This window comes from Onychostruthus taczanowskii, unplaced genomic scaffold, assembly GCF_017590055.1.
Source record: "Onychostruthus taczanowskii isolate IOZ18803 unplaced genomic scaffold, ASM1759005v1 scaffold7, whole genome shotgun sequence".
Taxonomy (NCBI): domain Eukaryota; kingdom Metazoa; phylum Chordata; class Aves; order Passeriformes; family Passeridae; genus Onychostruthus; species Onychostruthus taczanowskii.
The window spans coordinates 7,219,822-7,231,038 of NW_024504786.1; the positions used below are offsets into that span (position 1 = coordinate 7,219,822).

The following is an 11,217-nucleotide window of genomic DNA, read 5'->3' on the forward strand; positions in this document are numbered from 1 at the left end:
TTGAGATGAAGGAGGGCAGTCCTCCTCCAGCAAAGTGAGCATTCCTGAGGGTGCTGCACATTCCTGAACATGGTGTTGAGATGAAGGAGGGCAGACCTCCTCTAGCAAGCGAGCATTCCTGAGGGTGCTGCACATTCCTGAACATGGGTCCTGTGGGGATAAAGTGTTATTTGCTTCTCAGGATGGAGCATCCAGGGAAAACCACCAGTCCCAGAGGTCAGGGGCTCAGATGCTGCTGAGAGGTTAAAAAGATGCTGTGACACATCACAAGACGAGTGACAGTAGAACCCCTGGCTCACAACTTAATAATTTCCTTCAGGAACAACTGAAGTTGCTGTGAAGCCAAATATCTTTTATTCTTCCTATGGGGTGGGTTTGCCAGTCATCCAAACCTGACATGGACTGGAAAACTGCTTAACTTGGGACCTGCAACTCTCTCTGTCCTGCAGCATTTGTGCAGCTTGTGTGAAGAGCAAGCCTTGCAGCCTGCTGCAGCTCTTTGGCTGTTTCTACCTCTTCTGGTATTGAAGAAATTCTGGGGACAGCCCTGGTGACTCAATAAAATGACGGCTGGGTCTGTTCTGTTTAATAGTGTCACCATTAAACAATGTGTGGGAGGTGAGAGGCAGTACCCAGCACGTAGTCTGGTCTATTAACTGGATGTTTTAGAGTCACCAATGTGTTTTTCTGGGTTATTAGTGACACTTGTAGAAAAGAAAAAGCAGGGAAGTGAGTGGGGGTCCCACAGGGTGGGAAGGGATGTCAGAGCTGGGGCATTGCTGGGCTCCCCCCATTCTCCTCCTGTGGGGAGGGGACTTGGGGCACACCACGCTCCCCAGGCACCACAGCTTCACTGAGGAAGAGTTTTACCCATCTCGGCCTCGTTGTTTTCCTCCAAATGTTTTGTGCCCGAGCTGCCTCCCACGCCCTACCTAAGGGAACTGTCCGGTTCAAACCACCGCGCCCCAAATTCCCCTCCGGCTTCGGCGGGACGGGGCAAAGAGGCACCTCCTTCCCACACGCAGCAGGATTTGAATAAGCAGGTGAGAGCATCGGCCTTCCTCCTCAGGGCGTTTGATGATTGACCAGAGCTCATTCCTGCGGCAGGGCGCCGTGCCCAAGCGCAGCCCCGGCTCTCCCCGCGCAGCCCCGGCCCCGCCGCCACCATGCCCGCCCGCTGCCTGCTGCTCCTGGGGCTGCTCCTGCAGCTGGAACCTGCCTTCTGCCAGGAAGGTAAGGGCGGGAGGCTGCCTGACATCCCGGGAAATAGAGGCAGGGAAAGGCAGCCAGCCCCGGGCAGGTGGGAGCTGCTGCTGGGGGACAAGGGACAGCTGTGCAAGAGCGTCTTGGGAAGGGAAAATTCATCCCTGCTCCTGCCTGAGCTTAGCTCTGGCTTCACATCAGGATGGGTGGGTGCCCGTGGGTTCAGGGGTGTTGCAGGAGCTGGGATATAGAGACTTTCTACCTGTTTTGCAGAAGGCTGAATCTGCCACCGGCGGTTTATCTGAGGTGCTTGCACAGAGATAAACTGCTCTGCTTTACCTCTGGCAGGACTGTGCAGTGACATGAGTAATCTGTTTTCTTAAGGCTTCTTTTTTCTTTCTTTCTTTTTTTCTCACTCTTATCCTTGAGCAAGTGTTGTTCTGGGTTGCTCCCTGAGCTCTCTGATCCTCCTGTTAATCTGTAATTTTGATCATTGCTGAGGAGAGGGAACAAATATTTTCCTCAGCAAATTGACCTCCTCTTCCCAAAGACTTAACAGAGAAATTTCCTATGCTAAGGTAATATTTTTAGGAAATTCACTAAGGACTTCTCTAGTGCTAGAAATAATGAGTAGTAATTAAAACTCATCTGGTGCCGCCAAAGTCCTGGAAAATTCCCTCCCCCTTTCTCCTCCTGATGCCCCAGCCCTGACCACTCTTCCTGTGTTTGTTTACCAACTTGCTGAGGATTTAACAGTCTGGAGTGTCCATTGTCAGCAGGGTTGAAAGTTTTGCTTGGAAAAAGTTGAACAAAAAAAGTCCTTTAATGAGGATTCAGAGCCTGGCACAGCTTCCTTAGACAGCAGAAAAGACAGGCCAGCCAAAGCTTTCCAGACACTCAGAGAAGATGTATTAAAAAGCAGGTCTGTGTCTTCAAATTAGCTGTTGAGTATGGGAATGGAATTGCAACAAGTGCACAGGCTTATTCTGGCACTAGCACTTCCCTTGGTCTGGTTTGTAGCTGCAGCTGTGAGGAGACACATCTGCCAGAGCTGCAGATTCCACACTGCTTAGCTTGGCTTTGGAGATCTTGTTTGTGGGGGAAAACCCCATCATTACCATGGGGCAACACAGCGAGGAGGTGGCAGAGCCCAAGGGACAGGCTCACCCAGGAGGGGCATCCCCGGTGAGGCATTTTTCCAGGAACACAGTCCTGTTTGCACAGGTGAGACTCATCCTTTCAGCCATCCCTCCTGGCAGGGCAGCAAGGTGTGCTGGTGGGACTGCAGCCAGGCAGTGCCCCCGAGGGCTGGGACACAAACATTTCTCCCTGAATAGATCCTATCAAGCTCTTGCTTCTGCCTGATCCCCATTCCTCCTTTCTTATGCCCGTGCAAGTTTCCCAGCGGTATTTCAGAGGCATTTGCCATTCCCTTACCATCCTTATCTCCCCCTGCAGCCAGGCCCCGCATGATCTCTCAAAGCCAGAAACCCTTGATTTTGGTTTGGTGTTTTCCCTTTTGGCTTTGGATGCTCTGGAATCTGGTGGAAACAGCCACAGGAGTGAGATTTCACTGGCAAAACCATCCAGTACCTCCTGAACATGCTTGCTCCAAGGAGGTCTGCTACCACTTTTCTTCCCCTCTCCTTTCCTGGAAGATCACGAGATGCAAATTTGGCAGTTTAAGTCGTTGCTGACTTCATTCCCTGGTTGCCCTTGAACTCCCTTAACCCCAGCAGGAACCTCACCAAGGGCTTGACCAACCCCCCACCCCCCCGCAGACTTAGGCTGGAAACCTTGGATCGGGCAGGAAAAATAAACTACAACTAATAAATAAATGTGGCCAGCAGCCAAGGGCAGAGTGAGGGAGGAAGCAGAGCGAGCCAAAATTCAGCCAGGAGGCAATAGGTGTGTTGGGGGCTGCACTCACGGGGGGGGTGGGCAGCAAGGCAGGAGCATCCTTGACCACCAGGCAGGGCAGGAGGGAACCGAGCCCTGCTGCTCCCCGCTGTCACCACCCCTGGCTGCCAGCAGCGGCAGCCTGCTGATACAATGGTATTTCAGTGGAAACACGCTGATACGAGAGGGAATTTCCGTCTGAGATCCTCCTGCTTGGGTTTCTGCCCTGGGACCTTGCAGAAACACGACAAATGTCTCTGTGGGGAGAGGGGGCTGAGAGATGCTACTCAGGGCTGTTCTCACAGCCCCTTGCCCAGGAGTCCTTTCCAGACTGGCACAGCTGGCCAGGCTGATTCACTTCCAAGAGGAAAAAAACCCCTGTGTTTTGGAGGTTGAGGTTTGCTGTTGTTTTATTTATTATTTTTTATTTAAAAGTCTCTTGCAGTAAAGACTCCAGGAGCTGGGGGTGCTACCAAAGGACAGTCTACCTCCCCAAAATCAGAGGGAGGAGAGGAGAGCTGTTAGCAGCAGAGCCAGTGTGAAGCTGTCTGTGGTTTAGGAGTTGGCACGTGTGGAGCACCCAGCCTGCTCTTACCACTGCTAGTAAAGATTATTTTCTGTTTATAGCAGAGGGCTGTCTCCTGTGAGACAGAGTAAGTGTTCAGTGTAGAGTTCCTGAGGGAGACTGAAGTACCCAGTGCTCATCCTGGGGCAGCTCAGCCTTGCAGGTGTCCCTGGCTGGGGCTGGGTGTCCTGGGGCTGATGCTGGGGCTGGCAGGTGTCACCCTCCAGCTGCCCCTGCAGAGGGACCACAGCATGTGCAGGGGTTGGTGTTTTGATGAGGAAAAACTGCGTCTGAGTAAATAGTAATTAAATCTCAAAGGCTGTATGGACAAGGTGTCCTGTAGTGCTGATGTGAGTGCTTAAGTGGCACTTAAGGATGGATTTGACTACTGTGAATGCTACATTGTCCAAAATCCAGTGGCAGGCAAGGAGCAGCCATCCCAGCAAGGGCTGGGACAAGGCTTCCTCTTCTCACTGCCTGCCCTTGCATCCTGCCCACATCCAGGAATGTGTCTCACAGCCTTCCCACCCGTGGCTGGATTCCTGCTTAGGTCTGGATAGAGAAAAATGAACTTGTCAGTCTGTTCCATCCCTGGGGGAAATGGGGCTATCCCAGCCAGCTCCCACTCCTCCACCCCAGTGCTGCTTGGGCCCCTGCCAGCCCCACCTGTTCTTTGTGCTGAGGTTATTCCTCTGAATGGCTCAGCCTTCAATTTCTGTCATAAATCATTTGCTGCTCTGGAAACTTGTTGAATGGTGCATTTTACCAAAATCCACAATGACAACTTTTTGCTGTGGGAGTGGCAACCAAATCTTACACTCTCCCTGTTATGGAGTCCTTATTTTACCAGTCAGTATTTGAAAAATATCCCAGGAATGATGTCTGTGGCATATGGGGACAGAAAATAAGCAGTTTGATGAAACCCCTCTGCCTTCCTTCCTTTGGCAAACATTCTCCTTCACTCCCTTCCTCCATGTCCCCCAGACCTTTTCTCCCCCATCACAGGGTCACCAGCCCCCCAAGGTGCATGTTTATGTATTTGTGTGTGGATGTCAGTGTACATGGGGCTCCAAAGCTGCCAGGCACCACACTCCACATGCAAACACCAGTGAAAATGCTGTTAATTGTACTTTATTTCATTGCTATCACCCAGGTAAGCCTGCCTGAACCGACAGCAACGTCCTGCTCGGATTTGCAGGATCAAGCTCTCATCTGGACCTTGCTGAAGCTGGATGGGAGGAGCTGGGCAGATAAACCTGAGGATGAATTCCTAACCTGTGTCTTTTCTCTCCCTGCAGCGCGGGGCAGCCTCCAGCCGTGGTCGCAGGGCGTCATCGCAGTGGTTGTGTTTCTAGTCCTGGTGGCCATCGCCTTCGTGGTCAACAGGTTCTGGTGTAAGGATAAAGTGTAAGTGTGGGAGGTGGCTCTGAGCTGGGCTCAGCCGCCATGGCACGTGTCACTTCCAGCAGCCTCCGTGCATGTGCCAGCATTGGGAACACCGTGCTTGCTGTGCCGGGAGATGGGCCGGGAGAGCAAAGACTCCCTGTCCTCATCTTCCTGTCCTTTTGTCCCTGTCCTGGTCTCTGATCCCTGTTACTGATTGCCAGGTGGGAGCTTGCACCACACAAAATCTGCCATGAGAAAACTGCTATGCTTTTGGATATGGCAAAACTTTTGGGAATGGCAAAGCCACAGCATCATGGCTGGATCACATGGGAACATGTTCAGGGGGCTGGCCCAGCCTGGTTTTCTGTGGATTTTGGGGGTGCAGCTCCCATGTTCCTTATATCCATTGGGTAATAACCCTGAACCAGCTTTTTTTGCAAAGCAGACAGAGCCAAGATATGAGAACACACTGAGAGGAGCTGGGAGAAAGGGAGGTAGCCAAGTCATGGCAGTACTTTCCACCTGGAGCCCATGGCACAGGCAAATGTGGTGTCTTTATTCATCTGAAAAAGGCTCTGTGGGGTGGGTTAACTCTTACCTCATGCTGGCCAAGCAGAGTCACAGGCTGCTGCTCCTGCTCAGCCCAGCAAGGCCAACTGGCTAAGCTGCAGTAACCTGATCTTGAACCTGATCCCAAAGGCAACAGGGGATGAAGACCAAAAGCACCCCACATCTATTTCCCAGTTTCTCTGCACTGGTGTGGTTGCTTTAGGCTGGAGCCTTCTTGCACCTGTACATTCCTGCAGCCCCTCCAGGCTGGGCAGGTGGGCAGCTGGTTTATCCTCTGAGCATCAGCAGGTCATCTTTAGCCCCAGAGGCATTTTAAACAGGTCCCTTTGGGATACATCCTTTGGCATGCATTCTGGGCCAATGCATGATACAGCATGTGTGTGTATATATTTATATATATATATATTTATATGGTCTGATTTGCCACTGTGGTCTTTGTTTCCCAAAAAGGAACCTTTGTCCTCAAACTGAAGGAACACCCAGCCCATGGATTGGCAGGCAGGGATGGTGTTTCCCACTGCAGCCTGTTCCTGGCTGCCTTTTCCCAGCCTGGAGGCAGAGGATGCTGAGGAGGGCTTGAGGAGGGAAGGTGCCTTGTTTTAATTAATCTGGCCTTTCTTCAGAAGAGCAGGAGCGAGGCTCAGCAGCCTGGAGCCCTGCCAGCTCTGCGCTGTCACTGTGACAGCAGCTATCAGCTCAAGCCACTGCCTGTTTATGACAGGCTGTTCCTTGGAAAAGCCTCTGAAATTGCCCTTGGGCAAGTCCTGGAGGCAGGGCCGTGCATGCAGGGTGGACTGCACCCACCTTCTGCAGCTAAATCCCCCTGCTGCTGCTCAGGCTACAGGCTCGCTCCAGAGCCGAGCTTCTGGAGTCTGGCTCCAAACACCCCATCCCTGCCCAGTGGCTCCTTCTACAAGTGATCCAAGCTCACTTTTGAGAGAGAGCAGTTTGGCTTTTCTCACATGGATGTGCACAAGGACAGCCCTCCTGTGCCAGGGCTGAGGCACCAGAGGAGCCTTGACTGCTCTCTCTGTGTCCATCGGGATCCACAGGGACTATTTTGCAACAGATTACACGGGAGCAGACTGGAAAAACCAGTTAGCAGGAGAAAACAATCCCACGTATTGACAATGAGTCCTGCTGACTGCCAGCACGATGCCGGGAATCACCGCTGTGGAGACAGGGGCTGGCACTTGGCACAGCCTCTGCAAACCTGCAGTGAGGGTGTTCCTCCTTGTCCTTGTCCTGCTGGGAAGGCGGCTGAGGGGTGTCTGAGGACAGAATCACATCCAGGTTGTTTATTGTCTCTGTGGTGTCATCACCAGTAAGAGGCTGCTCCCCTGCATGGCTCCTTTGCTGCTCTGTCCAAACTCCTCTCTTCTCTCCCTCCAGGGAAAATGCTGAGAACGTGGTGAGTGTGGAGGACAAGCCAGATGCTGTCACATCCAACGGCCATGAAGGGAGATATGTATCAGCTGCAGCTGACTTCAGGTGAAGGACCTGCTCAGACTTTTTCTCCATGGCTCCCAGGCTCTGTTCTGTTCCCCTGGGGACAGCTCAGACATGCAGAGTCATGGTCTCACCCACTCAGGGTCTTACACATCCCATGCACCTATCTTTGGGGCTTTTAACCTTTCCAGGGGCTAAGCACAAGGCAGTGAGGGAGTAGCCCCTTCTTCCTCATCTCTCCCTATCTCTGCAGCTGAGCCCCATGATCCATGCACCACCTCACAACCTGCTACACCACATTTTTCTTAGGCTACATCACAGCTTTCCAACAGAAGAAACCATCAAAAGTGACCACCAGTCACCACATAGATGGTGACAGCCAAGACAGCCCCACTAACAATTAGAGCAATTCCCACCCCACACTTGGCTCTGGTCCTTTCAGGATGACCCTTCCTGTGGTCCCCATCTCACCCTTCACTCAGTGCACAGCTGGCACCAGCAAGGTCAGGACACCAGTGGTGGCTTTGGGAATGCTGGTCTTGCTGGGACTGAGCTGAGCTTTGCACTTGTCCCCCTTGGTGCAGGTCCAAAGAGAACCAGCACGCCTACGAGAACACCGTGGAGCCCGAGGAGAAGGTGATCACCACGGCCATGTAGCAGCACCCACCCGCCGCCCTCCTCCTGCTCTCTATTCGCTTCCCACTATTGCCATGGGCATTTTCACAGAGACCCTCTGGCCTGGCACCCCCTGGGAGTGAGGGGCCCTGGCGTCTCCACGGCACCACCACCTCCTGATCTTCTCCTTTTCCACCCATGGGACATGCTCTTGTCCCTCTGGGGCTGGTGTCCACACGGGCATCGGTCCCCAGGAGAGGTCTGGAGGTGCCACCCCTCCTGCATGGTGGTCACCCCAAGTCCCAGGAGGGTGTTGACCTGTTCAAGACACAGAGGGGATCCTGCTGGGTGCCTGGGACATCCCCACGCTCCCAGCTGCCCTCCAGGGAGCTGCTGATGGAAAACGTGCTCTTTTCTCCCCAGTTCACCCTCCTTTTTGTGACCTACACCATGCATTTTAATGTCAGAACAAACCTCCCCCTCTGTACATATATTCCTGGTGAGCAATAAAGAGAATTGTTGCCTATGACAGCAAAGAGAGTCGTTCTGCTAATCAGCCAAAGGACTTTCTGGCATCTCATAGCTCTCCCAGCCTTCAGGCAGTTGGGAGAATGAAGGACATCAGGGAATGTTCAGCATTTGGACTGCCTAGGAGCCTCAAAGGGATTTACAGGGAAGTGAGAGCATCATTCCCTTCCGTTTGCCAGGTGGGGTTACTGAGCCACAGAAACAATCCAGCACTTCTCAGTGCTGCTTTATGGGTGAAAGGCAGCACTCCCTGAATCCCACTGACCCCAATGTGGACCCTGCAGCCAACTGGGAGCCATTTCCAGGGCTGGAGGCTGTCAATGGCAGTCATTGATCAGTGCTGCCAGGAAGTGGCCAGGGGCTACTCTGGCCAGTGCTGGCTCTCCTGGGGCAGCCGGCCACAGTGCAACCTGCTCCTGCCAGGCTGCTCATTAACCAGGGTCTGCCTTTTGCTGTGGTGGGGACAGTGCCAGGGCCACCATGGGAACAATGAGCTGTTGTTCTAAGCTGTGGCATTTGTAGACTGAAATGAGAGACCTCCGATGCTTCAGTCATTCCTGGAACATCAGTTACTCCAGTGGCATGAAGGGTCCTCTTCCTGACCATTGAAGAAAGGATTAAGGGACTCTACAACCAAGGGCAGCCCAGCTGGAGCAACACAGGGGTGGGAGATTTATAAGAGGGTATTTTTGGCAGCCCCTGGTTTTTGTGGGAGTGAGGTGTTTCTAGAGCTGTGCTGTGCACTTCCCACAGCTGAAGCTGCTGATGTCCCTAACAAGTGGAGACACAAAAATTCAGACAAGTGTCTTCCAGTAACAGCCCCACCTCAAAAGGCATTTTCCCTAGGGTCTGAGGTAGGTGAGTATTTTGAAAATGCCCTCAAAGACTTGGCATTGTGAAATTACAGCTCTCACTGAAAAATTGCATGGGCGTTGAAGAAAACAGGCAGAAGGGTTAGAGGGGTCAAGCCCTCAGATGTGAAGGCAGAATGGCTGCATCCCCAGAGCTGTTTCCATCTACCACCCTCCCTTGGGTAGCTGGAGGCTGAGCCAGCCCCAGGCTGGGTCCTGGACCACCCCACTTATGCTCCTGATGGATGCTGCTCCCCTGACTTTCACAGGTGCCAAACATCACGTGGGTTTGGAAAAAACCAAGCTCCTCAAGGTTCAGTGGTACTGCTGCACTCAGCAGGGTTTAAGGATTAGTCATTGCCTGTTCCTGCTCTGTCAGCACTTGGGCTGGGGGTGTGGCAAGAGGAAGGGAACCCATTAATTTTTTACCTCTCAGTTGCAAAAGACAGTAACAATGTCATCCTTATAATGAGTAACAGCAGGAGTTCATTCCCTGCCCTGTGTACACAGTGAATGTGTGACTGATGCCCGAGCTGTTCACCCTGCAATGCTTGGATGTGGGTTTGGAGTGGAGGTGTGCTCAGAGGGTCTCAGTGTCCCTTTCCCCACGGATCCCTGCCATGGCTGTACGTCTGAGCAAGGACAATTCGTCACTGCTGGGCTTGCCCAGGAGCTTCCCTGCTTGTTCTTATCACAACCAGTTACCCTTTGGAGTCCTCTTCGCTGGGGAAAGCGCCTTGTGCAGGGACCAGTGCTATGTCCTAGCAGGATCTCACCTCTGCACTGCCCAGGGTGCTGTCCTGCCTCAGTTTCCCTCGTCTGTGTGTGAAGCAGAAGCCGAGGCTGACGGAAGCTGCCTTCCCGCGAGCTGTGCAGTCGCTCGCAGATGCTTCTCGGTGTGATCCTAAAAAGAACAAAAGGGAGCAAGCATAAATGAAATTTATTGTTGGAAAATCTTAATTAGATTTTAAGCCCCAAAGGGAGAAAAGTGAGGTATTATCTGACACAGCTAATGAGTGTTAAGGGTCCATTGTTATATCTCTTGTTTACCTTTCTGTACTGGCTGATACAGCCCAGATCCTCGTCTGTACTGCCATAATTAGGATATCTCATCTCTTGCTGATAGGGTTGGGATGCTCTTTAAAGCACAATGCTGTCTCATCCCTCCCTGGCAGAATGAGCGTGATTGGGAAGACAACTTCTGGCGTGCCAGTGCTCGTGCCTTCCACACAGCCCCCATGAGCTGGGGAATGTCCTCCAGAGTCCGGGTTGTTCCTGAGACCCCCGGGTGAGGGGCACCTCCCAGAGCCTCAGAGACATCTCTGAAGGGCCCTAAACCAACTTGCCTGAGGGCCAAATCCCCTCCAACACCTCTCCACACAGCACAGTGGGGTTAAAGTGTCCTTCACAAGCCTCACCCTGCCCACCAGTGAAGGGTAAGGACACCACTTATGGAATGGGAGGTGGGAGTTCTCCATCCCACCCCCCATTCCATAATGCCATTATCTCTGAAGCCTTGGGCTTCAGGAAGATGTCCAGGGCTGTGTTCTGCTGCAGACAGGATAGTCTCCTCTCGGGGAGAAGATATTCGGGGGGGGGGGGGGGGGGTGTGTGGTGTTTGCATCCCCACTTTATTACAAGGTGTATCATGACTTTTCTTTGTGACCTAGGAGGGTGCAATCCATCTCTTGGAACCCCAGATAATGAGATATCTTGTTCAAAGCCACCTTTACTCTGATGCTTCCCTGATCTCTCCTGAGGCTCTTTAGCTATGAAGCTTTGAGATGTTTCTGTTCCAGCTGTAACTGGAGTAGTTTGGGCAGGTGGACACCTACAACATAAATTATCCCAAGGTAGTTTAATTGCAGATTTGCTGTATTCAGGTAAATTGCTGCTGGAAGCAGCACCAGCTCTGTCCTTGCACCTGAGCAAACCTGGGGTTTATCTCCTGGCATTGGGCACCTTGACACCCAGGAGGTGTGATTTGGATCTCCAGAGGAAAAAAGGGAGCCTGTCCCACCCCCAAGGTCCTTTGGTTGGGGAAGAAGCTCAGCCACCCAGGTGGAAGCCAGGAGCACGGCATGGAGGGGTGGCTGTGTGTGGGCAAGGGGGCTGCAAAGTTTTTGGTCTCGATTCAAGCCACTGAAAGCC

At 52.6% G+C, this 11,217-nt stretch overlaps 1 protein-coding gene across 1 annotated transcript; it reads left to right on the plus strand.

The window, feature by feature from the left end:
- The first annotated feature begins 4,763 nt into the window (after positions 1-4,763).
- PDZK1IP1 (PDZK1 interacting protein 1) lies at positions 4,764-8,190 on the plus strand. The gene is made up of 3 exons (XM_041421669.1): positions 4,764-5,074; positions 7,016-7,114; positions 7,657-8,190. The coding sequence occupies exons 1-3, from the start codon at positions 4,764-4,766 to the stop codon at positions 7,727-7,729; spliced, it is 483 nt and encodes a 160-aa protein (XP_041277603.1). The 3' UTR covers positions 7,730-8,190.
- Positions 8,191-11,217: the final 3,027 nt, after the last annotated feature.